The sequence below is a fragment of the Spermophilus citellus genome (genome assembly GCF_964194105.1).
Source record: "Spermophilus citellus genome assembly, chromosome: 9".
Taxonomy (NCBI): Eukaryota; Metazoa; Chordata; class Mammalia; order Rodentia; family Sciuridae; genus Spermophilus; species Spermophilus citellus.
Genome location: NC_138191.1, coordinates 11513503 through 11539441, shown reverse-complemented (window position 1 = coordinate 11539441; position 25939 = coordinate 11513503). Strand labels below are relative to the sequence as shown.

At 47.3% G+C, this 25939-nt stretch overlaps 2 protein-coding genes across 2 annotated transcripts in view; one reads left to right on the top strand and one right to left on the bottom strand.

Moving 5' to 3' along the window:
* Positions 1-9012: 9012 nt before the first annotated feature.
* NCSTN (nicastrin) lies at positions 9013-24930 on the bottom strand. Its single transcript, XM_081306531.1, has 17 exons — positions 24713-24930; positions 23382-23486; positions 19087-19210; positions 18563-18684; positions 18000-18145; positions 16881-17031; positions 16452-16561; positions 15573-15725; positions 14873-14977; positions 14647-14724; positions 13479-13651; positions 11826-11928; positions 11614-11709; positions 11235-11322; positions 10825-10979; positions 10346-10558; positions 9013-9805 (listed from the first exon to the last, which is right to left on the bottom strand). Exons 1-17 carry the CDS (start codon positions 24795-24797, stop codon positions 9683-9685), a joined length of 2130 nt encoding a protein of 709 aa, XP_081162657.1. The 5' UTR covers positions 24798-24930; the 3' UTR covers positions 9013-9682.
* Positions 24879-25939, top strand: part of COPA (COPI coat complex subunit alpha) — a 46004-nt gene continuing 44943 nt past the window's right edge. Inside the window, exon 1 of the mRNA XM_081306519.1 lies at positions 24879-25063. Coding sequence (XP_081162645.1) covers positions 25024-25063 — 40 coding nt within the window. The 5' untranslated portion in view covers positions 24879-25023. The remainder of the gene's footprint in view (positions 25064-25939) is intronic.

Below are 25939 nucleotides of genomic sequence, written 5' to 3'. Positions count from 1 at the left end.
ATGGCTCTAGACCTTTCCCAATTGTGGCAGGGGAGGGGGTGTGATTGAAAATCTTCGCCTTGTAATCTTTTTCCTCCCACCCCTTGCTTCTTGGGGTGGGGGTTAAAACACATGGATTGTCCATTGTATGGTAGGCTAGGACAAATGGAGCTTAGCACAGCTGCCCTAGCTTAGTCCCTCCAGTCCCCAAAACCTCCTTGACTTGACCACCGTGGACATTGGATCCTACCACCATTCGAACCAGGGGAAGATATCTCTTCTCATGACGATCCCCCTGCCCAGGACCACCTTTCTTCCATCTCTGTCCTCAGCACATTCAGCCCTTGCCATTCCCTGGCCCTTTTGGAGACTCCGCAAGGAAGTTTGGGGAAAGGGAACATAATCACTCTCCCATATTCCAAGGTAGTTCAGGCATGGCCTGAAGAGGAAGGCGTAGACATTTTCTTGGGGCTACCCTTGTGAAGCTTGGCTGAGATTTGCTTGTCTCAGGTCCAGAGGAGATCAGTGGATGACAGCAGGAACGTGGCAGGGGAAGGGGCTTTGGTTGGGAGGAGTGTTGGTAGAAACAGTGAGCTCAGCCTGACTTAAGTAAGAAACAAGTACTGAGGCTCCTTTACAGTCACCATCTCCCCTTCTTCTCAACCCTGGCTTTCTTGCCTGACAGACACTCTCCCAGGGGCCAGGATGCCCCACACCACAGAAGACAGGCTCAAGTCAAGTAGACAGTTAATAAGCTCTAGGGGATGCAAGGTTGTCCACATCTGATTGCGGGGAAGACAAGCACACACACACAACCATGACACAAAACAGATGAAGGTTCATGCTGAAAGTAAGAGCATGCTCCATATTCTAGGATCCGAAGGAAGGAGAGAGATGGCACTCATGGAGGATAGTGAAGGAGAATCACGGAGTGCATGATGAGTGCCCCAGCTCCTCACTGCCATACTTGGGTTGGAACTAGAAGATTGTTGTAGCATTCCCAGTACATCTATCATAACCAGATTCTGCCTTTGCTGGTCCCCTTGTCCCTTCCATCCTGATCACTATCACATGCCCTCTCTGTGCTCCTCATTTGGCCTCGGCCTGTCTCCATCTGTCGCCACTGTCCTCAGCTCCAGTCTGGGCAGCAGCTTCTATTTCCCTATTAAGTTCTCACCCCCAAATCCACATCTGGTCTCAAAGTTCCAGGATCCAAGGATCAGAGATGCTGCAATCCCAGACATCCAGGATAGGACTTTCCACCGTACTTCTGTCAACCGCAATTCGATTGAGGATAGACAGGCACAAAGAGTCAAAAAGAAGTGGGGGAAGAGGCAGAGATGGAGAGACACGAACCGGAAGGAGGCTCTGGGAAGGGGCTTAAGCCAGAGAATTGGAAGAACACACCCACCCCTTCCCAGCATCCTGTTTCCCTTTTTACCTAAGAGGACCCAAGGGATCCAAGCCGGCAGGACAGAGGGGCAGCGTTGAGAGCCCCAGTCTCCTCTGGCTGCTCGGGGTTCATCCGTCTGCAAAGTTAGTGACCAGCTTTCTAGAGCTCTCGGAGGGAGCTTGGCGTGGCTGTACAGGCTCCACAACAGATGAAAGGGGCACACATGGTGACGATACAGGGCTCAGGTGGAGGGAGTGGGCTTGGGCAGGTTCTGGGTCCACCCACACTCACAGACACAGACACACACCTGAGGTGGCCCAGCCCTATGTATATATATGGAGATACACATACACACCCCCAGCTCTCCATTGGCTTATCCATGCCCCCCCTCATCAATATTAACTAGCCAGGCCAGGCAGCCATTGGCAGAGGGATCTGGGAACCCCCCGGGATCTGGGGGCGGAGGCTGGCCCTGGGGGGGGGGGCGGGGAGTGGGGGAGCAGGGACATCTGTTCTCCATGCATATTTCATAAGCAAGAAATGGAGAGCTGGGGAAGGGGTGGGGCTGGGGCCAGAGCCAGGGCAGGACCACAGATGAACCCCTCAGCCTCCCATGCCAGAGGCAGTGGGGCAGAGGGCCCTAGCAAGCTAGATTTAAGTGCTATAGTTCCATTCGGAGTCCCAGCATGACTTTGAGGGCCCCTTCCCCATATCTCTTTTTTCCTAAGAAAAAGGATCTCCAAGGTACTAACAGGAAACTGAAAAGAGAGCAAGTGGACATCACTAAAATGGGACAAAAGGACCCGGGAGTCCTGGCTCTAACTATGTGCTCATTTTCATAAAGTTGGTATCCACCCCTCGCCAGACTGCTTCTGGCTACTGTGCAGGCCCTCACCCTTATCACCCTGAGAATTACTCACCCTGTCCCCTCTTATCCAGCCCCCATCTTCCTACCTACTCCATCACTGGGCCATGAGTGGGGTCAGAGTCTGGACACAGACCCCATAAGTAATTATTTGAAGCTGGTCAGCCCAACTGCACTCACTGGAAATTAGGGACTCTTAGGAGGAGAGAGGTAGGGGATAAAGGTGAGGAGGGAGGAGTGCCAAGAGAGGAAGAGCCAGGATTGGAGAGGACGCTGGGAGAGGAGGGCAGAGTTTGGAGTGTATGAGGCAGGAAATCAGCAACAAGAAAAGTGATACAAAACTATGTGCAAATGAGCACTGATTAAATTCACATGAATAGCTCAGTAGCCTCCATTGTGTGTGTGTGTGTGTGTGTGTGTGTATTGCAAGGTGATAGGAGTGGGGAGGGGCACCCAGTGAAGGGAAGCACTGAGACAGGGGCTGGGTTTCAGTATCCAAGTCTCTTTCCCTACCCAGCTGTTGAAAGTCTTCATTGAACCTTTGTGACTAAAAACCATGGATGGAGAGGACTCCAGAGACAGCTGTGTGACCTTGGACAAGTAACAACCTCCTGAACCTCAATGGCTTTTTTCTGCTTCTTGGGTCTCCATGGAGATTAAGGCTGACAGTGTTTGCTGTGGGCCTAGACTTTAGCAGGAGCACAGCCAGCCTTCAGACTAGGAGTTTGCCACTTCTCTGTGACTGATCAATCTTTTCTGGGCTTTCTCCAGTTGAGGCATTCCCTAAGGAGAGTTCCATAATTCCTCCCCAACTCCCCCTGCTCTCCCTACCCCCAGGTCTGGGAGGTGCCAACTCCCACCTGGGCAGGCCTCGACAGGTGCCCAGGCTCCAGCAGATGGGCTGAGCTAGAGGGGAAAGAAGGCTTGGGTGGGGGGGGGCAGGGGATCAGGTGGCATCTCAATTCTTGCATCATCATTGCCATGGTGCTGATTAAAAACCAATCTCCACCTAATGAGCCCCCAGCAACAACAGTTCTACCTCCCCCACCCTCCTGCCCTCCAACCCATCCAAGGAATTGGGAGACCAAACAACACGGGAGAGAGAGCCAGAGGGGAGAGGAGAAATAAATAAAGCGGGGGGGGGGGGGGGGGGTGCAGAGGGAAATGAAGAGGGAGACACAGGGAGAGAGAGAGAAAAAAGATGAGAAACCAGAGAGTTATTGGTAACAGACATGGGGGAGACAGAGAAATGGGGGAGGCAGAGAAAGGGGAGAGACAGATAACTGGGGAGACAGAGAAAGGGGGGAGACAGAGAAATGGGGTTACACAGTTGGGGAGAGACAGACACAGGGGAGACAAAGATAAAAAATGGGAGGGTGGGGCAGAATTGCAAGGTCTCCAAGGCTTCGTAGAAGACTCAGAGATGCAAGGTATGGTAGAGAGAGAGAGAGGTGGGGAGAGATCTGAAAATTGGAGGCGTTCAGGAGACCCAGGTGAATGCAAACATGGAGAAAACGTTGCTCTTCAACAATGGAGAGATGCTGATCCTGGGAGACAGTCTGAGGGAAACCTCAAGACAGAAAGGAGACATAGACATGGGGGAAGCAGAGAGCAGACAATTGAGAGGAAACAGGAAAAGTATAGGAGACAAGTTTGGAAGGCAGAGAAATAGGATGTAAGCGAGGGATTTTTGCTGAAATGAGGGCCTCAGAGCCTTACATGTAAGATGTTGAGGAAAACAGAATCAGAACTGGGAGAGACTCTTAGAGTGGAAAGGGGAGCTGGGGATGTGGCTCAGTGGTTAATTGCTCCTGGGTTCAATCCCTGGTACCAAATGAATAAAGAAATAGAGTCAAAGGATGGATGGAAAGGAAAGAAGGAGCCAACCCCCAGTGCCAGCCTCCCCCATTGTAGGATGTTTAGCTCAGATACTTCAGTCCCACAAACTCCATGTTTATAGCACCCGGCTGGAGCTATCTCTAGTGCAAGTGAGAACATGCTCTGGGGACCACTTCCTCCTCCTCTGCATCTGTCAAACTAGGATCCATGATTTTGGGGCCCCCAGCCCCAGGCTTCACTCAGGGATTCAGTCTTGGCTCCTTAGGGTAGTAGCTAAAAAGAACATTCATGTGTAATAAAGAGAAGCTAAAACATGGAATGGTGGAAAGGAACTGAACCTGGGGTCCAAGTCCTGGTGACCTTGGATAAGTCACTTAACCTTGAGCCTTATTTTGCCATCTGCGAAATGGGGATAATGTTACCTTTTCCATCGAACTGTGTGACATCCAGGTATAACGAGTGGAAAAGTGCTGGGTCAACTGTAAAGTGCCCAACCCCTTACATTCGCATGGTGATTTAAAGGCAGCAAGAAGTTTCATATGCACATGTATCTAAGGCATCATGATGCAAAAAAGCTGGAGAGAGCTGAGGTCAGCCCCACGCCCCAAGGGGCAAGGAGAACCCTTGGAGTTTTGTGGGGGCCTTTGCTCTAAGGAGGGCAGGAGGAGCAGGGCTTGGGGATGGGGAGGAGAGTTATGTCTTTGTGTTTTATTGTAGTTATTTTGCATTTTATAGACATTCACTTTTTCAGATGGTGATTCACAAATCTCTTTCTGTCCCCTGACAGCCTGTAGGTAGATTGTTGGGGGAGGGAGTTGGTGGGTAGGGAAGACACAGGGGCCTGGGCCCATCCTTGAGGGTGGGGGAGGGCCTGGAGGAGCTGAGAAGCAGTGGGTTTGGCAGGAGAGGGGGTGACATATGTGGGGAGCCCTAGGGACCCAACCAGGCAAGCGGCTGGCAGGGAGAGCAGACGGTGTTAACCCTTGCTGTGCCATACTGCCTGACCCTACCCCAGGAGTGGCCCATGGCAGGGTGTTATTTGGTAAGAGGCTGGTGGTGTTTGGGGGTCACAGGAGCAAAGCAGGCAGGAGGAGGAGCCTGGGCAGGAGCTGTTGCGTTTGTGGAGCAATCTTCATCTTCAGAGTTTCCTTGTCCATTTCCACATGGTCTCTGTCGGTCTGTCCTCCTCTGTCTCTACCTATCCGTGCCTCTAGAAGGTGACAGCGGGTCTCCACTCTGGCTAACTACACAATCTGTCACCCTCTCTGCTGCCAGCCCCTTGGAAGCCCCCCTTCTCAGGGCCCAGCCCAGAGCCCTCTCGCCCCTGGCCCCCTGGACCTTACTGCCTTTGTCTCCTAAGTCGGCCTCGCCTTTCTTCTTCCTCTCCACTCACCTCTCCTCAGCTCCAATCTCATTAGGGCCTCCAACCACTGCACCGCCCCCGCCCCCAGCCTCTTCTCTTCCCTCCCCCATCCATCTGTCTTCCCCGAAGCTCTCCTCTTTGTGTCCATCCATCTGTCACCACCAGTGCTGGGCCTACTCCCCTCCTGGCCACGCCCTCCTGGCCTTTCTCCCCCCAGGCTGGGTTCCCTCTCCAGCTATCCCTCCCCTTCCTCCTTCCGCCCAGCTGGGAATTCCACTTCCTCAGTTGCCTTTCTTATCTCAGGTTTTGCTCCTTCTCCCGAGGTTCTGTAACCCCTCCTCAGCTGAGAGTTGGGGGAGAGAGAAAGGGGGACTCCAGGGTCCTAGCCTCCAGCTCCTGAGCCAGAGGCTGGTAACATTTGCTAACAGTTGCATCATCTCAGAGGGATGGCTGCTCCGTAGGCCTCTTGAGATGACCTCCACTCCTGCCCGGTGTTTCTCCCGACTGGACATGGAGTCCTTCTCTACAGAGGGTGGAACTCCCGGACCTTCTGGGTTTGAATTCAGGAAAGGATAAAAACCTCTCTCGAAGCCTGCTGGAACCCCAACCTTTCAGGAACCTCTCTTTTCTTTCCTAGTTCAACTACAGCCAGCCCAGCCAAGCTTTCTTTTTCTTCCTAGCTTTTGGAGAATGGAATGCTGAAAGGACAGGGTTCCTGTTTAGTCTTCTGCCACAATTTCCCAAATTTCCTACTGTTCCTGGGTTAGGGGGCAACGGTGTCCCTGAGGCCTCTTCCTAGGATTGATCCTAGTGCCTAGTGCTGCCTTTCAGAATTCAAGAATTAATCAGCCTCTTGTTTGTGTTGTCGTTGTTGGAAGTACTGAGGACTTGGGGGATTGAACCCAGGAGCTTTACCTCTGATCTGCCGTCCCAGCCCTTTTTTTTTATTTTGAGACAGGGCCTCACTAACTTTCCCAAGCTGGCCTCCAACTTGTGATCTTTCTGCCTCCTGAGTCACTGGGATTACAGGCGTGCACTACTGCACCACAAAACTTGACCAACCTTTTAAATGGTCCCTGACCCAGGGACATAGATAAAAGGGAGGTGAGAGAGGAGGCTACACCTCCAGCTGTCCCTACACAGAACCAGACAGACAGACGGAGCTAGTGTGGACCTGAGAGAACAGTCCCTTGTCTAAATCCACACTTTACAGATGAGAACACAGGAGCCCAGGGAAGGGGAATGCCCCTCCCAAGGTCACACAGCATTGTGGCAGACCAGAAAATCTGGTTTAGAGCACTTCCCACAAGAGGCTCCTCCTTACTTGCCCTGTGCCCAAACCAAATCCTCCATCCTCGGAACTTATTTAGGGCACTAATCTTGCACGAAGCATACATAGCCACACCTGGTTATTTATCTGCCACCTAGACTCTGGATCCAGCATCTCAAAGGGAAGGCACTGTATCTCTTACCCTTTCACAATGCTGGGGAAGAGGGCTTTACCCATAGCCATGCTCAACAAAATGTTTATTACTGCTGTGGCTGCCAGTGTAGGTATAAAACATTCTAATCCTAACTTGCTCATTTACTGTGTGACCCTGGGCAAGCTACATCAGTCCTCTGGGCTAGTTTTGCCACATCTACCAAATGATTTCAAGTACACACACAATCTCCTGGGTCTTCTTAGGAATAAGTTCCCTCAAAGAAACCAAGTCCTACTGAATACAGTGGGATCGTGGTATAGAACATCAGCATTTAGATGAGAAAAAAATCAGCTGGGTGTGGTGGTGCACACCTGTAATTCCAGCTCTTCTGGAGGCTGAAACAGGATTGCAAATTCAAGGTTAGCACGGGCAATTTAGTGAGACTGTCTCAAAATAAAAAAAATAAAAAGGTGTGAGATGTATGTAGTTTAGTGGTAGAGCACCCCTGGGTTCAATCCCTAGCACTGAGAAAAAAAAAAAAACTCCTAAGATGTGCATTTGGAAGCAGTAACCCAGAAGCTGAAAAGAGAAGAGTAAACGCTTTTAATCAAAACAGGCTGAAGAAAACCTGGTGGGAAAGCCTTTGGTGTTAGCCCGAGGAACGAGGTATCACATAGGTAGAGAGGCTGGGTCCTGGGGAGGGCGCGTGTCATTTATTCAAACTTCCGCATGGGTCAGAAGTGGCAATGAGCAGGAGGAAAGCAAGCTCCCTGAGAAAGGAAAGAGGCTAGAAAATGAAGCATTGAAGAAGGCACAGGGTGAACAAGGCCTAGATGGAAGAGGGAGAAGGAGGCTAAGAAATCGAGAGGTGCATGGCGTCTAAGATGCTCCAGGCAGTCACACAGTCTTCAGGGCACAAGAGACATCTGGTAAGATTTCAGCATCATGACTGCAGAGAGAATGTGTCTGGGAGCCCCAGTAAGTCATCTGGGTGGCTGTGCTCCTCCCTCAGCCCGTGGGCAGAAGGGATCTTCACTGGTTAAAGAGTTAAGAAAGCATGGGGGATAGAAAACAAGCTTGTGTTCAGGGTTCTTTCTTAGGATCTGAGGAGACTGCGTATCAAAGATCCTGTATCTTATACCCTTCTTTCTTACCCACCCTGATTCCTCAATTCTGCTTGAGCCTCTGCTTCCCAGTTCAACCCCCTTCCTGGTACCCAGCCATGTCCCCGCTTCCCGAAGCTGCCAGCAGGATGAGGGAGTTTACTGCTCTGCCCACTGGGAGACCTGTTGGCCGAGGGAGGCATGGAGCCGGCCCAGGCGATGGTGGCAGCTGTGCTCGGCTCCCGCCAGCACCGCATACAGCCTCTCCAACTCCAACTAGGGGGAGCAGCAGGGCGTATTTCCTATCTCAGAACCCCAAACATGCCCCCAACTTGGAAAGAAACCCGGAGAAAAATCACCTCTTCTTAGCAAATTTGAAAAGGTAAATCGCCCAATCAAGGAACTTAAGGGTAATGCTTGGGACCTGTGCAAATGGCCAGTTTTCTATTGCTGTTGGTCTTCAGGCCTGAAGGTTGTCAGAAACCTCTTGGCCAGTGACAGGGAGAGAAGGTTGGGCCATGGCTCCCTCCCCCGCTGGTTCCCATTCCCCTCTGGCTGACTCAGTCACCAGCCACAAACACTTATCTACTCCAGAATTTTGCCTCCATGAAGACTCAGTGTGTCTCCACAGAGCTGTGGTCCTCTTTCTGAAATATCCCAAACAACTTGTTTTAGTCTACAAAAACCCCACCATCAGCTGTGCGTGGTGGTGCACACCTATCATCCCAGCAACCTGGGAGCTGAGGCAGGAAGGAGGATCCCAATTTCAAGACCAGCCCCAGCAACTACTTAACAAGACCCTGTCTCAAAATAAAAAATCAAAAGGGCTGGGGATATGGCTCAGTGGGTTCAATCCCCAGTACCCCCCTCCAAAAAAAGTGTCTATTACAAATTGAGAAGAAATTATGCTAACATTGTTCATACAAGAGGGTGCTCCAAGGCCTTCCTCCTTGGGTCTTCTGGAGACCAATGTGGTAGCATGCAGAGTCACTGACTTCCAGTTCAGGTGGTCTGGGAAGAATAACAGCTGATAGTACATGTTGTGTAGGATTATCTATTTTAATGAAACTATTTATATATTTACAAAAAAAAAAGGAAAAAACAAAAATAGATATTACAGCTTAATAAAAAGTACAGCTGAGCACTGTGGGCTGGAAGTGGGATACCCACCTGGCAGCAAGCCCACTCTAACGTGCCATCTGAGGACCTAGGAAGGGCAGTGGGAAGGAGACAGCAGGCTCAGCCCAGAAAACCCCATCCTCCTCCTTGGGGTTCACTGTAGTTTGATCCTGATGTTCAACCTTTCACGTTCCCCTTCCTGGTCCAGAAGGTGGTCAGGAGCAGTAGTTGGGAGTGGGGGGTCAGGGCAAGAGAGGGAACCAGGGAGGTACAGGGAAGGCTGGGAAGGGAAGAGTCATCCCGAGGAAGGGTAAATTAGAGTTGGTGACTCTGGAGTTAAACAGAAACAGGAAGGCTCTATTGTAATCCCAGAATCTTGCAGGGAAGGGAAGGAGGAGGTATTGGGGAAGGGGGAGATGAGGAGGGGAGGCTACTTGTTTATTTCTTCCTGTCTCTTCTGGACAGTTCTATTCCTTTGTTAATCCCAATCTGAGAAAGGCCCAGAGAGGTTCCAGTGACAAACTAGTGGTTTGTTCCCAGTGGGACAAATGATGTAGAAGTGAAATGCAGAGCTGGCAGGGTAAGCTGGAGTTCTCCTTAGTAAGACACAGATCCTGGCTCTCGGGGAACAATGAAAAGGACGTCAGCTTTGGCATTGATGCAGTAGGTGACGATGAGAGAGAAGAGGAGGATGCCGAATCCCACCATCAGGGTGATAAGCTGCAGGTGAGGGAAGGAGAAATGGTTTATCAGAACTCAGTGCAACTATGGAAAACTGGGAACACAGGCCGGCTGAATTCTAGTGCTGGTATCAAGCACCTACTATGGAACAAGCACGGGCAACATCTTACCAATCTGCACTTAACTTTCCTCATTTGAAGGAAGAAGTATCTCTGTTCTTGCTTCCATCTTGCATTACTTAGATTTTAAGTATCTGGAAGGCAGGACTCATGCCTTTGATTCTCTCCTGGTGCTTATATTAATGATTTACTAATGACACAGGCTCAATATGTTAGACTGACTCATCCCAGCTGTGCCAGATGGGGAACGCCAGGTGGGAGTGGGGGCTATGAGAGAACTTATGGGATACATGGGGCTTTCTCTAATGGTGAAGGAATAACCGCCTCTCAACAGGACAGATTTACAATAGGTATTTGCCACAAATCTAGGGTAAATGGGAGATGGAAGGGGGTACAAGACAAGAGACAACAGAAAGAAGTCAAATAGACCTCTGCCATTTCCCTTCTGGTCCCATCTCACCTCAAGCTCTTTGCTGGCAATGAGGAATATCCGAGCATGGATATCTTTCCAGCGGCTCTCAGTCCACGTGGAATATTCAGTGGAGCTCCACTGACTCAGTTCAAAGGCAGGAGACAAGGCCCTGGCCAGTCGAGCTGTGGAACGCACGCACCGGGGGAGCCGATCCGTCTCATTGGAATTCAAAGGGCCCTGAACCCATGAGTACTCATATAGCTGCACAGGAAGATGGGCCACGACACAGGGTGATCCTCCTACTCCCTCCCCATCAGCACCACTCAACCCACTAACTGGCTGCAGTCCCTTTCCCTTTAAGTAGTCCAATTTTATCCAGGCTACTGCCTCTTCAACACTTAAGTTCACAGGGCTGTGTCCCTCCACCCCTCCCTCCCAATCCCCTGGGTCCATCTGGGCTTAGGAGATCCTCCAACTTTCCCAAGGCAAGGAGTCCCGAGGCACCTCCGACACCCACCACCACTCACATCCTTGTTTTCATTTGGAACTTTACTTGGATCCTGGCACTGCTCTCGGGTGAGGCCGACCACCTTGCCGGTCAAATTTGCCAAGACGTACTGCACAACGTAAGTGGTGTTGGTGGGGCTGGAGACGGCGATGTAATGTTGGAGAGGCCCATCGCCTGATTGCAGGCCAAAGGGAAGGGAGGATTTGATGGGTGGAAGATGGGGTGAGGGTAGACAGAAATAAGAAGAGCCCCCAATTGGCAGAAGCCAGAAAAGAAAGTTAAGAGAAAAGGATCCAACAAACAACAGGTGAAAGAAAGAAACAGGGGGGAAAGAAAAAGAGAAAAAGAGTAAAAATTAAACCCAAATGATGCCTTTTTTTCTATACTTTTCCTCAGCTAAGGGTCCCCCTTCTCATATCAGATGCTTACCCAAGTAGGACCTGAGGTCCTGTCTGAGGACAGACTGGAACCATGAGTTGTTGGCTCTAACCAGGAACCCATACAGCAGGCGAGTGACCTAAGATTAGAACAGAGAAAAGGGAGGGGGACCCTATGACTTGGAGCAAGCCCAGGGAAAGAATTAAAGATCAATCAGGAGCAGGAACCAGACGGGAGCCGGGAGACAGCCGCAGGCCCGCAAGGTGACAGGTGAAACCCACCCAAGAGTTCTCTGGGGCATCACCCTTCCTGGCACCAACAGGCATGCTGAACTCGAAAACTTAGGAGGCTCTAGGCAAGGGACATAAGGATAAGTGTGGCCTGCTGTGTAAACAGAGACACAAAGAAGCGGGGGCCCATTTGCTCTCACCGTTTGGGGATCAGCCTGAATTGTGTCGCCAAAGTTGGTGCCCCCTGCAAGTTCGTACAGTGCACGTGCCAGCACCGTGGCCACATTCGCCAGGGCCTGCAGTGGGTGAGGGAAGTGGCTGAACGGCTTACCTCTTCTACCCTCAAGTGGCAACATTTAAACATATTCATTTGCTGTTTCCCATGTTTCCACCCAACTTGGGTAAGGGCTACCTTAGCAGTGTCTGTCACAAAGTTCAGGTCCTCTTCAGGGCTCTGCCAGTCAGGATAGCTCACGTTGATGTTCTCAGCAGTGTCATAAATGCTCTGGTAGTAGCTGTCAGAAGAGCCAGCATAAGCCTTGGCTATATCAACCAGGGCCTTGCCCCTTCCCTATTTCCTAGCGAGGCATTCACACTTTATCTTTCATTATTGAGGAAGGGAGAAAATTAGGATCCATGGTTAAAGAAGGCATGGAGAATGGGGAGGTAGGAGTGAAGGTGAGAGTGGTAAAATACAGCGACAAGGTAAAAAAGGTAAATAAACAGATCTTTTTTGGGGGGAGTGGGGTATCAGGGGCACTCAACTATTGAGCCACATCCCCAGCCCTATTTTTGTACTTTATTTAGAGACAGGGTCTCACTGAGTTGCTTAGTGCCTTGCTTTTGCTGAGGCTGGCTTTGAACTTGTGATCCTCTTGCCTCCACCTCCTGAGCCACTGGGATTACAGGCGTGCGCCCTGTTTAAACTGAGATCTTTAACCACAGGAGACTCCTAATATCATTTAGGCTAGAGACATAGGAGGATGGCTAAGAAGATTTCCAGATATTTCTGCCACACATCATCAGAGCAATTGTGTGATTTTCCAATAAACATTTCTATTGTCAGTGGCTGGAGTGGAGGGGGAATTAGCAGGTACTAGGATCAGGTATAGCCCAGATATGTATAAACACACTAATATATAACATGGCAAAATAAATAATCACCATGATGGTCCTTGGGAAGCTCCAAGGAATTAGCTTTTAAAAGAGGGCAAGAAGAAGAGAGCTCCCAGCCTTTACCACTAATAAATCCCTGCTCTAGTCAAGCCAGCCACATAACCAAATCCAAGATGTGTTCAAATGATGAACCATACTTTAATCCAAATTGATGCCAAGGAAAGACATGAAGAAGATAGCTGACAACAGAACTGTCACTCTCCTGATTAAATGTGAGAAGGGGCTACTTTGCTAGCTCGGAGAACCTGGGCCAAAGCGTTTTTACTGAGAAACTCATGTAGCCCCCCAAAAGGCTGGTAAGTTAGCAATCAGCCTATGAGAAGTTTCCTGTTATCCCTGGCCTCATGCTAGGGGCAGTTTGAGGATACCCGTAACCAAGAAATAGGAAACAAACAGCATCTCACTTCTTATCTCTGGAGCCCCCTCAGCACAAGGAATCATGTGCACCTACCAATCTGGCATGGACATGTTCTATTTCATAGAGTACAAGTACTATCTATGGTGCCCTTGGGCTGGCCCCACACAGGGACAGCTCTCTGTTCTCCACCGGAGGAACCCTCCTCCCATCCTTTCCATGCTCTTGTTAGAGATGATGCCCTCTGCTGGCTGCCCTGGGGAACTCAGGCCCCAGGAGAACCTGGAGAAGGAACCATAACAGGAGGATGGCTGCTAGGAAAGGGCAAGGTTGAGGTTGTTTATCTAAGACAGACATCAAGTCAATGAGGGTGCTAGGTCTGATGTGAACAGGACACTGAGCAAAGAACACAAACTGCCTGGAGGTTTGGGAGCAGGTGTTATGGGGGGAGAGAGGAGATGGTGCCCTTTCTCCCAGACTACAGAAGAGACTCCTATTCAGAAGGAAGAGGATGTGGGATCAGGTGACTCTTACTGGTTATGAAAGGAATGAGAGTGGTCAGCCAGAACAACACCAGAGATGTTTCGAGCTCGAAGAAATCGCTGCAGAGAAGAGGGTGGCAGGGCTTGGGATTGATTCAGCCTTCTGAGGATGATGTCAGGGACGCCAGTACCACTCTTCTCCAGTGTGGTCAGGAGGTCCTCCACCTGAGGAGCAAGGATTACTGATTGAGGGGACGAAGGGATGGGAAGTGGGAGGTCCCTCTCAGGTCTGGGGCATTCTACATTTTGGGTTTCTTGTGTAGGGAGCTGCTCCATGCTCTCCTAGATCCACAGCCCTTAAACCTTTTGGAACTAAGGGTCTCTGACTTTCTTACAGTTCTTAACTTTTTTTTTTTAATAGTACTAGGGATGGAACACAGGAACATTCTACCTCTGACCCACATTCCAGCTCTTTCTTTTCTTTTTGGAGACAGGGTCTCACTAAGTTGCCTGGGCTGGCCTTGAACTTGTGATCATCCTGCTCAGCCTCCCAAGTCACTGGGATTACAGGTGTGTGCCACCATGCCTAGGCTCTGCCAATTTTTTCTTACAGTTAGGAAACTGGGGAAGAAAGAAGGTACCTATATTTTCCCATATTTACAGGTAAACCTAGTGTCCTTAGGACTCTGCCTTATCCTCAGTGAATGTTTCACTTATTATTTGTTGTGCAGAATTGGAGGGGGCAAATCGTAAAAAAGTCTCCAAGTGCCACAGGAGGCCAGAGAAGGAATGATATCAAGCCTGGAGTGGCAGGAACAGGACTGCATGGTAAAAAGCAGGTTTAAAGCTGGACCTGCTAGAGAGAAGTGTCTAGAACAAGTAGGGAGGAAAGTGGAGGACAATCTGGGTGGGAATGTGACAGAAATAGGTGGCCTGGTCAACGGGATACACAAGGGGCAAAGAGAGAAGGAAGCTAGTGTTCTACTTGTCCTTAGTGGGCAGTGGTAGTTTGCTAGGCACCAAATGATCAGAGAACTACCCATTCCAAGAAGCCAACCAGATGTCACTGAGACTGCCATTTTTCCCAGCGAGCCGTACGAGCTGTGTTGTTCATCCTTTATACACATCCAGGCTAACTCTTTTTCTTAATTTGATTCACAGGCACCAGGGTTAATGGGGACAGAGCAGAGGCTGGGATGTAGGGTCCATATTTGGGTTACCTGGTTCCGCACAGACTCATTTTTCTGAGACATGGGGTCTGTGTGCATCCAGAGCTCTGCTGAAGTCCTTAAGGCCACCTGGAAGAAGGGTGAAGGAGCAACATTTACAGGCAGCCTCCAGTTTTGACCCCCGCCTGAGAGAAAGGAGTCAGAGGAAGGGGAGGGTAGTGTCTGTAGCAAGGACAAAAGAGGAGGAAGGACAGGAGTGAAAGAATGAGATGCACACCTGTCCCAGCTCCACGAATGAGTCAATGTTCTCTAAGTGCACAGGAAACTTGCCCTTCTCCATATCGTAGACCATTCTTGAGCTACCAATATAGTCAAACGTTTCCTGAGGGTTGGAGATGGGTGGAAAAGGAAAGAGAAATTTAAAAGGGTTAGGGTAGTCTCGAGAAAAGCTAGAATGTCAAAGCTATAGGCTGGAAGGCTCCTCCATCTCCCAGCTATGACCGTCCCTCCCATGTGTGTATCAGAGGACTTCTCAAGTCCAGAAGCGGGAAAACAGCCTTCCCAATGACTTTAAACAACAACAACAATAAAAACATTAGCTGTTAGGAGTCTGCTTCTTGACTCTACTTCTACTAACTCAGCCTCAGCTGCCATTCTCTTATGCCAAGGTCAGGCTGTGGTGCCAGAAGGGACCGGCAGGATGCCACAATGGGGTCCAGACAATAAGAGTAAAAGGAAGCCTCAAATAGATCCTATCAGTGGGAAACTAAAGGGGCTGGTAACACATCAAATTCAGGACACAGAGGCTTCCTAAAATAGAGATCCTCAAAGGAGAGACACAAAGAAACATTCAAAAGCTCTGGGCTGATTAACAGAAGGGTCAAATGCTGAGGCTCTTCTCCCCAACTAATAGTCACTCCCATCTTTGCCATCTACTTCCTTCCCTGCCACGCCACCCCAGGGAAAAAAAGCCTCACCCCTTGGAAGAAGACAAACATGACATTGCGGGGCAAGATGGTCACATCCGGAGCCTTTTGCAAAGCTTCAGCTGCAGCCAGCTGGGTGACGAAGGAGGCAACAGCACTTTCAGCCCCTGGAGCCACATTCCAGAAAAAGGAACGGCTGTCCAGCTGAGTTCAGAAGAAGACACAGGGAGGTACACTTTTAAACTGGAAATGAGGACCAGAGCCTATCCCTCTCCTGTCCAACCAAGAGAATATGCATGTGTGCATGTGTTGTGGCAATGGACAGAACCCAGTAGTCCCTCGACCCACATCGCTCTCCATTTGAGATTTCCCAATGTAGCAACTCAGAAGTTGGAAAATGCCCAATAAAGGCTCGAAGACTGACCCCAGGGGAACTCTACCACTGAGCTATATCCTCAGCGCCTCACCCCCGCTTTTTGTTAATTTTTTTTTAGTTTTAATTGGACACAGTACCTTTATTTATTTATTTTTAAAATATTGTTTTAGTTGTGGATGGTCCTTTATTTGCTTATTTATATGTGGTGCTGGGAATCAAACGCAGTACCTCACATGCACAAGCCAAGTGTTCCGCCACTGAGCTACAACTTCAGCCCCATAATACCTTTATTTTATTTATTTATAAGTGGTGCTGAGGATTAAACCCACTGCCTCACACATGCTAGGTGAGCATTCTACTGCTGAGCCACAACCCCAGCCCTCTTCTTTATTTATTTTGAGATAGGGTCTTGCTGAATTTCTGTGGCTGGCCTCAAATGATTCTTCTGCCTTAGCCTCCCATGTTGCTGGAATTACAGGTGTGCGTCACTACACCAGGCCCTGCCACTCTTTTTGTGCCAGCCCTGCTCGTGCTGATCAGAGGCCAACACTTACCCGGGTAGCAGCAACCACAACCCTGTCATCAGGATCTAAGGCCCCAGATGTATTTATAGGCTTAAGCATGCTCCAGACGTTGTAGTCAGACAGGGGGTCACAGACGATTTCTGAGCAAGACACAAACAACGTGAGATCAATTGGACTAAGGGAGACAGAAGCTATAAAGAAGATCTGCAAGACCTTTCTGACCAGAGCCCTGTGGACTCTGTGGATTATTATCTCTGCCTCCAACTATTCCAGGTTAGCTTCTTTGCTGTCTTCTCCTTTAGGTACAAGCTGCCTAAAATGTTCAAATTGTTGCTGCTTCTCCTACCCAGCACTTGCTGCCTGTGCCTACTCCTCCCTGCCGTGGTCTTGCCAACATTCCCAGGCCAGGCCCTTGTGCCTCCACTGCAGTACACCCAACAGAACGTGGACCTGCTTTACCTGGGTTGATACTGAAGGTGCTCTGGATGAAGCTGCGCCGCATGCAGGTGGCAGTGCTGATGACAGCGTGCATGTGTGAGAAGAGCTGCATGGCACACAGTGGGAAGGTTGGTGCCGAGCCATTCTGACCCAGGTTGTGATCCTGATAGCACTGGAAGGACAGATGGACCCAATTCAGCAGCTGTGGAATCCCTCCCTAACTTCCCAGCTTCATCCTTAAGTCACTCCCTTTTGGGAGACATCTGTCCCTGAGCTATAGGTGTCCTGGTACAACCAAAGGATCTATAGATAAAGAAAAAAAACTCCTTAATAGATGCAAAATGACACAGATTCAGTGACCTCAATAGAGCAGATGAACTTATCCCATCCTAAGTGGCCTGGCCCAATCTGGAGCTTCAGCCACTATTCTGTGTGTGGGGGTGTGTGTGCACGTGTCAGAGGGTACTGAGGTCTGAGTCTAGGGGCACTTTACCATTGAGTTATATCCCCAACCCTTTTTATTCTGAGATAGCATCTTACTAAGTTGCTGAGGGTCTTAATAAATTGCAGAGTCTGGTCTTAAACTTGTGATCCTCCTGCCTCAGCCTCCTAGAGTAGCTGGGATTACAGGCATACACTGCTGTGCCTGGCTATTCAGCTAGTTTGTTTTGTTTTGTTTTGGTAACAGGGATTGAACCTAGGGGGTTAACCACTGAGCCACATCCCCAGCCCTTTTTATATTTTATTTAGAGATAGGGTCTCACTAAATTGCTTAGGGCCTCATTCAATTGCTGAGACTGGCTTTAAACTCATGATCCTCCTGCCTCAGCCTCCCAAGTCACTGGGGTTACAAGTGTGAACCCAGCTCATCTGGTACTTAATTAGGGCCCCATATCATATTATTCTTTCAAATATTCTTTATATATATATTTTTAGTCTAAAAGTTGTTAATGCTGTGATATCAGAGAGGAGAGAAATAGAAGAGAAAAATATAAGGAAAATAAACTTCTTGGTTCTTGTTTGTAGCAACTGTTTTTCAAAGTGTATACCAATATTAAAATGAACCTCCATCTAAAGAGAAGAGCCTGAAAAATAATCCTCTTTCTCATTAGAATTGCTAGGAGCTGGTAGAGTCTTTACCTGCTTGATGACCTTCGTTTCATTTTCATCTTCAAGAAGAAAGATAGGAAAACTAAAGTCTTCATAAGCCAAGCCATTGCCCAGACTGTTCCATAGCACTTCTTTGCAATGGGCAAACTCTGACCCATAGGAGTTGGAGTAAATGCCTGAAGGGAGGAAGAGGGGTTGGGAGAAATGGGGGTTTAGAACCAGGTTAGGGAGGAGGGTTAGGACATCAGAGTTGAGATTAAGAGTTCAAAAAGAGGCAGCAACTCACAGAAACAACGAATCTATCACTGCCCACACTAAAATAGACACACTGGTATCAGGGGACCTTAGGCTGGCAGATGAGGGATCTAAGCATGTGACAAGAAAGGGTGATGGAAGGTAAGTGGAAGTAGGGGAAGGAGGAGAGGGAAGGGATGAGTGGCAAAGACAAAGAAACACTATTTTCCATTTGGGAGTCAGATGCTCATGACGCACACAGATGGAGACCAGATACCCTCTCCTGGTGCTGCCACAGACACTTGAGACTGAAGCAACAATGAGCCTTGGATGACAGTGGGCTCTCCTGAGGCTCTTACCAAACCCATCATTCGGGCACTGCACACTAGGAGAGAAGTCCGGGGTGGGACTGGGCTTGGCCAAGGTCACTGCAAGACCAGCAATTCGGCTGGTTCTCCCCTTTAGTTTCTCCATTACATCCCTGGAATAGAGAAGAAATGCCACGAGAGGAAACAGGAAGGTAGCAGACATTCTAGTACCCTAGTCCTTGGGATGGAAATGAATGGAGAACAAAGGAATCAAAACCCTTAACTGCTTCTTCCCTTTTTGGCCTTGAATTTCTCAGTCTAGACTGTGGCCCAATCTGACTTTCGGGACTAATCTCACCTACCTTGGGCAATTCTCTCTCTCTGAAATCCTTACCCACCAGAGTACTATTTTAAGGTCACCAGGATGATTCCCTTTGCTAGTATCTCTTCCCTTCTGAAGACCAACTCTGCCCCTTCCCCAACCAGGTCAGGGAAACCTCACAAATATGAGGACTGTTTACTGTTCTTTTTCTTTCTCTGAATCTATTTTCCCAGTAGTCAGATCCAGTTCTTACCTGGTAAAGAGCTTGCCCTCTAGCAGAACCATGTAAGGGGGGTTAGGGCCATCTGTCAACACCCACTGCAGGTCCTCTTCTTTCTCTACTACATGGATAACCCCTGTGTCTCCACTAATTGAAGCTGCCAGGAGAGAATGGATTGAATTAAAACTCACATATTTGACTATTCCGACTTTACCTTACTGATTTTGCAGATCTTTTAACCCTAAAGATATTAAAAACATGTTTGAGTGAATATAGCCACTTTTGGACTTCAATTGAAGAAATGAATTGCTCCAGGTTCATCTGAAGGAAGGAATGGAAGACAAAAAAACCCAAAAGGCCTCACTAGCAGTCTTATTTATTAAACAGAAAGACTCTGTGATCATTTTTTGCCTAATTCCAACAACTTAACTTAGCCATATACATAAGATTCTGGAACAGCAGACATTCAAGTTTTTACATGTGTCTCCAGGAAATGCCAGATTCTAGATCAGTAGCTCAGACTTCTGGTTTTGAAGGATTTTTTTTTTTTCCCCATTTGGACTGGGGACTGATCCCATGGTGTTTTAAAACTGAGCTACATCCTTAGTCTTAATTTTATTTTTAGACAGGGTCTCGATAATTGCTGAGAGTCTTGCTAAATTGCTGAGGCTGGCCTTGAACTTACAATTCTCTTCCCTCAACCTTCCAATTTGCTGACATTACAGGCGTAAACCACCACGTCTGGCTTTTTTCTTTTTCCTGGTGGTGCTGAGAATCAAACTCAGGCCTCATGCACAGTACACAAGCATTCTATCACTGAGCTGTACCCCCAGTACAGATCTCTAGCTCTGAATCTTTCTTTGTGAAAATGTGTAGATTTCGGCTGCAGGAGCCTTCCTGGATCACCATTTCCTTGCTACTATTTTGGAGATGACTTTTACTTGCTCCCGGCCAGTTTTAAGCAAGGTTTTTGTTTCTGGGTAGTGATTATTGAACCCAAGGGTGCTTGAACTCACTTCCCCACTGCTAGAGACAGGGTCTCACTGAGTTGCTTAGGGACTCCCTAAGTTGCTGAGGCTGGCTTTGAACTTTTGATCCTCCTGCCTCAGCCTCCCAAGCTGCTAGGATTATATTAGGTGAGATTCATTAAGAACTCTGAGGTCTCTAGAATAGAACTTCTCAATTAATAAGTCTTGAATGGATTAGAAATGTGCCGATATTGAGCTAGGTGTGGTGATGCGTGCCTGTAATCTTAGCAGGTTCAAACCCTGGTATCAAAAAAAATTTGTTTTAAATGTGCTGATATTGATTGGCTTCCTTCCTGGGAATCCAGGGTTTCCAAAGTCCCTAGGCTGGTCACCTATAGCCAAAAGCTAACTGTTTACTCCAGGATGTTCTACACATATAGACAAAAGAAGCCACACCAATAACATTTCTGTGCATCTCATGATGTGACAAATATTGGGAAGCACTGCGCCAGAGGAAGGATGGTCCACAGTCCAGAATGTAGAATTATGGAATTCTTCATAATTCAAGGCACTTGGAAATACCCTTCAAATCTCTAGGGATCCATGTAGAGACATCCTAGGGTCTCCTTGTCAGTCTTCTCCCCCACTGAAGTTGGATGTGTTATTCATAAATTATTTGCAGTAGTTCTTAGCTCTGACTGTATAACAAAATCATTTTGGAAGTTCTGTTTTTTCTTTTTTGTTTTGGCAGTGCTAGGGACTGATCCCAGGGCCTCATGCATGCTGAGTAAGCACACAATCTACCAATGAGCAATATAACTCAATACCTGGGGTTTTAAAAAATATAGATGCTTACCTCAGATCTTCTAAATTAAAATTGCTAATGGTAAGGCCCAGATACATGTATTTTTCAAAACATAACACATGTAGTTATTTATTATTCACAGCCCAGCACCAGAACTATGCTTCCAGACAAAGGTACAAAAATACTTACTAGCATCTGATAGGAGACAAAAACCTTAAGCACTTCCCCAATGCTACCAAAGTAGGATTTTTCTCCCATGAGATCTGACAAAATCTAAACATGAAGGCAGAGTCCCCAGAAATCAACTATGGCTTATATATAATACATATGTAACAAGTTCATGTTAATGGTGATAATAGTAAAATAGGGAGGAATATAAGAGTTTGGAACCACTTCAATTAGTATTCAGATACCAATGGAAGTTCTAAGTAAAACAAAACTAAAATCAAAACAAATAAACAAAAATAGTTCTTGCCATAGCACTTAAAACATGGGAGAAGGAAAATCTGGTATAAATTTAAAAATATGTAACTTCAGATCCAGGGAGGACAGGAATGAGAAGAGCCATAATACTGGACTAAAGAAACCTAGAGTCTAATCTGGGCTCCAGCTATGTAGTCTTAAGTAACTTGCTTACTCTCTCTGGACCTTCAGCAAGGAACAACTTTTCTACCCCTACTCATCTCACAAAGTGGGGATAGAGGAGGGGAGGGAAGGGAAAGAAACTTACACATAGCTTCCTTTGAGTGCTTTAAGGATCCAATAGAAGCAGGTCATAATAACCAGAAAATCAAATCTGGATCTCACTTTTTCTCCTTAGTTTTATTATGCTAGCAAAGCTAATTAAAGAAGGAATAGCCTGCTAAGAATGCACAGACACTGTGAAATAAGACTTAGAAATAACTAGGTTGAAAAGGAAACAAGATCTTAATGAGGAAGTGGCCAGAGTCCAGCCTCTCCCTTTGTTTCAGTGTCGGTGTCAGTCCTGGTTCTTACCTTTGCCTCTAGAGGCTACTGCTATGCTTCCCACAGAGCTGCTTGAAGAACATGCAGAACGACTCACTTCCAAAGGAGATTTCTTAGCATCCAACTCCAGGACAATGAGGTCCTGGCCCTTTGCACTTACAATGGAGGTTCTAGCAAGTTCATCAGTCTGATCCCAGCCCATTATGAACTTGACTGTCTTTCATCCACAAACTCAGTTTAGAAACTAGATCCAACAAAAACTTTATTTGGGACTCTTTGGAACCAATCAACCCATTCTCAGAATTTCCTGTAGCAGGGTCATGGTACAATTAACTGTGTTAAGTTTAGCTCAGGGAAAGACAGGTAGAAAAATATAACTGCCTCCCTGAACAAGTCCCTTTCTTCCTAGTACTGTTTCCTTTTACCAAATTGGAAGGTTTCAGGCAATCACACAGCACTGTTGAGAACATGCTATTTATTAAGCATCATCAATAAGCATCTACAAGACTGCTTGACTTTCAGTTTTGTGCAAGACAGAAATAAACTGAAATTCAGAGGTAAGCAATTTGATGTTGAAGAAACAAAGATCAGACCATAAGCTTCTTGCCAACCTGCTAAACTATATTGTTTTAAAAAAATTTTTAGTTGTAGATGGACACAATACCTATATTTATTTATTTTTTCTATGGTACTGAGAATTGAACCCAGTGCATCACACGTGCTGGGAGAGTACTCCACCACTGAGCCACAATCCAGCCCCTGTAAAATTACATTCCAACAGAGCTACTGAAAGACCAAAATCTATAGTGGCTCAAGCAGCAGATAAAGGGATTCAGCCTTTGGAACATAACTTTGTTTCCATGTGATTTTTATAGCTTTTAGAACTATGGTGTCATAATTTAGAACACATTTACAAGGAAGAAAGATAAATCTGAATGCTAGGGCTGGGAATGTAGCTCAGTGGTAGAACACTTGCCTAGCACACATGAGGTGCTGGGTTTAATTCCAGAAACACCAACAACAAAAACTCCAAATGCTTCACTAATTCCACTTACAACTATTTGGCATTTTCAGTGCTTTCTCTTCAGCTAGTTCACTGAATTTCAGCAGCCCATTTTGGTTTCAAAATGATCATTCAAAGTACATATAATGAATGAACGCCATACAATATGAAATATCTTTCTCCTTAGAAAACAGTACAATGTACCATGTGAGGGGGCACATGTCTATAATGCCAGTAACTCAGGAGGCTGAGACAGGAGGACTATAAATCTGAGGCAACTTAGCAAGACCTTGTCTAATTATTCAATTTCTCTAAATCTCAGTTTTATCATTTGTAAAATGGCAATAACAGAGTTTTTGGAGGTTAAATGAGATGCATGTGTAAAATGCTTGGCATGTAGCACTTACTGAATTTTAGCTCTTATTAACCATCTCGACTGGTTTGACAGATGGCTCTCTATCACCTTCTACTCACATAATCTAATCCGAGTACCAAGACTCTTAAGCATGACATGGATCTTTCTTAGTATCCAGGGCACAAACTGGAATATCAGTGACCACAAACACAAATCCCAATCTCAACTCACATTGGCAGCCAATCTGATGAGTGGCATTGAGCAGACGGACACAGGGAGCTGTTTTATTTAAGGGGATGTAGATCTTCCTTTCCACTGAATTTCCCTTGCATAAACCTAATCAAAAGATAAAAAGATTTTTAAAAAGTGTTAGAAGAAATCAAGAGACACAAGAACTACACTCTATCATGTCATTAGCTTGATTTGTGACTTGGATAAATCATTCAATATCATACTTTCAAAAAATGGGACTAATGCCCATTCTTTTCAATACTTAGGAACATTGATGGGACAGATAAATGCTCAGTCAAGTAGCTGCTATGTACCTTAGAAGATTATTATGAACTTTGTAAAGAAAAACTGACAGTGAAGGCTAAAGAAATTTGATTTGTCAAAGGAAAGGTGTTTGACATTAGACGTGTCAGATTCTGGTTTCATGGGTGACTTCTTTACTGCTTTTCTATACTGTATTTATATTACTAGCTAGTGAGTAAAAGAGTGCTGGTCTAAGAATGCAAATTATGAACAACAAGAAAACAAAAACACCTTTCTGAGATTTTTTCCAGGAGTCTGAACAAAACTGGGAGAAATCTTATGCTACACACCTGTTCAGTTAATCTAACACCAGTAGGTCATTTGTGTATTCCTACAGTGTGGGGCAGCTACAGTTTCTTCTTTGGGAATCTTTAAATCTACGTGAATTTCTGAAAAGGCACAATCATGATTTTACACAGACAGGTCTATATTTGGGGGCTCAACCAAGTTGAAAGTCATATTCCAGAAAATAAATGCATGTACGTTAACATTTATGCAAATTATAAAACATAAATGTCCTTAAATCATTACTTCACGGTCCTAACAGAAGAGTATCCATCACCTTCCTTAGTTTCTCTTTACTGATGAGAGGAAACTGAGGCAAGACACAGGGACACAAGTTTATGGTGGAATCCAGAGAGGAAGAAATGAGAGCTGCACCTTTTAAGAAGGCTCTTTTGGTCTCACAAAGTCTAAAGGCTGGGAAGGAAACTGAACTTTCAAACCTGTCCCTTTGGCTGGAGCTGTGGAGGAAATAAGGCATCGGGACGAAGTGAGAGACAAGTAGGCTGAAAACCCAGGAAGAGGCCTGGAAAAGGGACTGAAGCGACACAACGTGCCTCAAGGGACAGGGATAAAGGTCCTAGTAAAGGGGGAACTTCTGTTGCGGGAACGAAAGAGAAAGAGGATTTACAGAGTGGGGGGACAGAGGGGCAGCCGGGACCAAAAGGGAAACCCCGGCACTTGTAGTTGGGCGGAACCGGAGGGTTACCCTTAGAAAGCCAAGTTCACGGGCGGGGACACCTCACCTGGCAGTAGGACGGAGAAAGACAGAAGGCGAAAAAGAGTCAGGCTTCTCAGGTCAACCCCAGAGTGGCCCCCAGCCGTGGCCATCTTGTTTATCAGCTGAGCGGAAGCCTCGGCGTCCCTTCAATCGAGTAGCGGCCTGTCTAGGCAGCCACTGGCACCGTCTCTGTGGTCCGGAGTTCTAGAGACCGGAAGTTCGTGTCTTGTGGGGCTTCCGGGAGCTGAGGAGGAGGGAGCTGACGTGGAGCGGTCCGAAGGGCAGCAGGGAGTGGAGGGTCCCAGTAATCCGGCGTAGTGGCCGGAGGCCTGAAGGATGCTAACCAAATTCGAAACCAAGAGCGCGCGGGTCAAAGGTAGTAGAAAAGTAAAGGGGGAACAAAGAGGCGGGATGTCGGGGGCGTCGCCGCCACGGGAAAAAGAGAAAAATGGGTGGACTTGCAGGCCGAATTAGGCCTACCGGGCGAACCCCGGAGAGGTTGGGAGAAGTTGGTTCTGGCGGGCGGCTTTGCAGTCTTCTCTACTTTGTGCGTTCGGGGCTCTGATTTACCTATGAATGCTTCCCTCACCGCAGCGGATTTCTTATTACCCACTCTCTATTCTTTGTCTTCCCCTTCTCTCCTGAGGGCTGTGCTCCCTACTTGTTCTGCTCCCAAGGCTCTGTGACCCGAAGGCCCTTTGATGACCGAATTATACAGGGAGGCCCAGGGAACTGACCTCTGTCACAGTAGCTTTTTCGAAGATGAGTACTGAGTTACTTCACGTCGGAGGCTTGTCTGCACCATCCCAACATCTTGTACTTCCATTGAACTTCTTTGCCTAGTTGGAAATAGGGCATTAAGGCCCGTAAGCCCCAATAAAGTCTTCGATTAAGAGAGTTGCTAGATAAAAGACATTAGATTGGAATTTCAGATAAATAGCCCCCCCCCCCAAATCTCTTTGGAGGGCAAATGATTGAGATCACAGTTGTGTCTTAGACTGTCAAAATGAGAAAAGAAGAGAGTAAGGTCTAATGAGAACTGGGAATGTATATCTGGAATATTTAGAAAGATGCAGCATAGCAGAGTGGTTAGGAACTTGTTCTTTGGAGTCAAGTGGGCTTACTCTGAAATAGTGAAACATCCACTAACAAGCCATATGACCTTAGGCCACTTGTTTAACACCTCTAATCCCTTGTTTTCTCATCTTTAAAACGAGGGTAATTAATATTCTCTTCTAGAGAAAACTAAAAT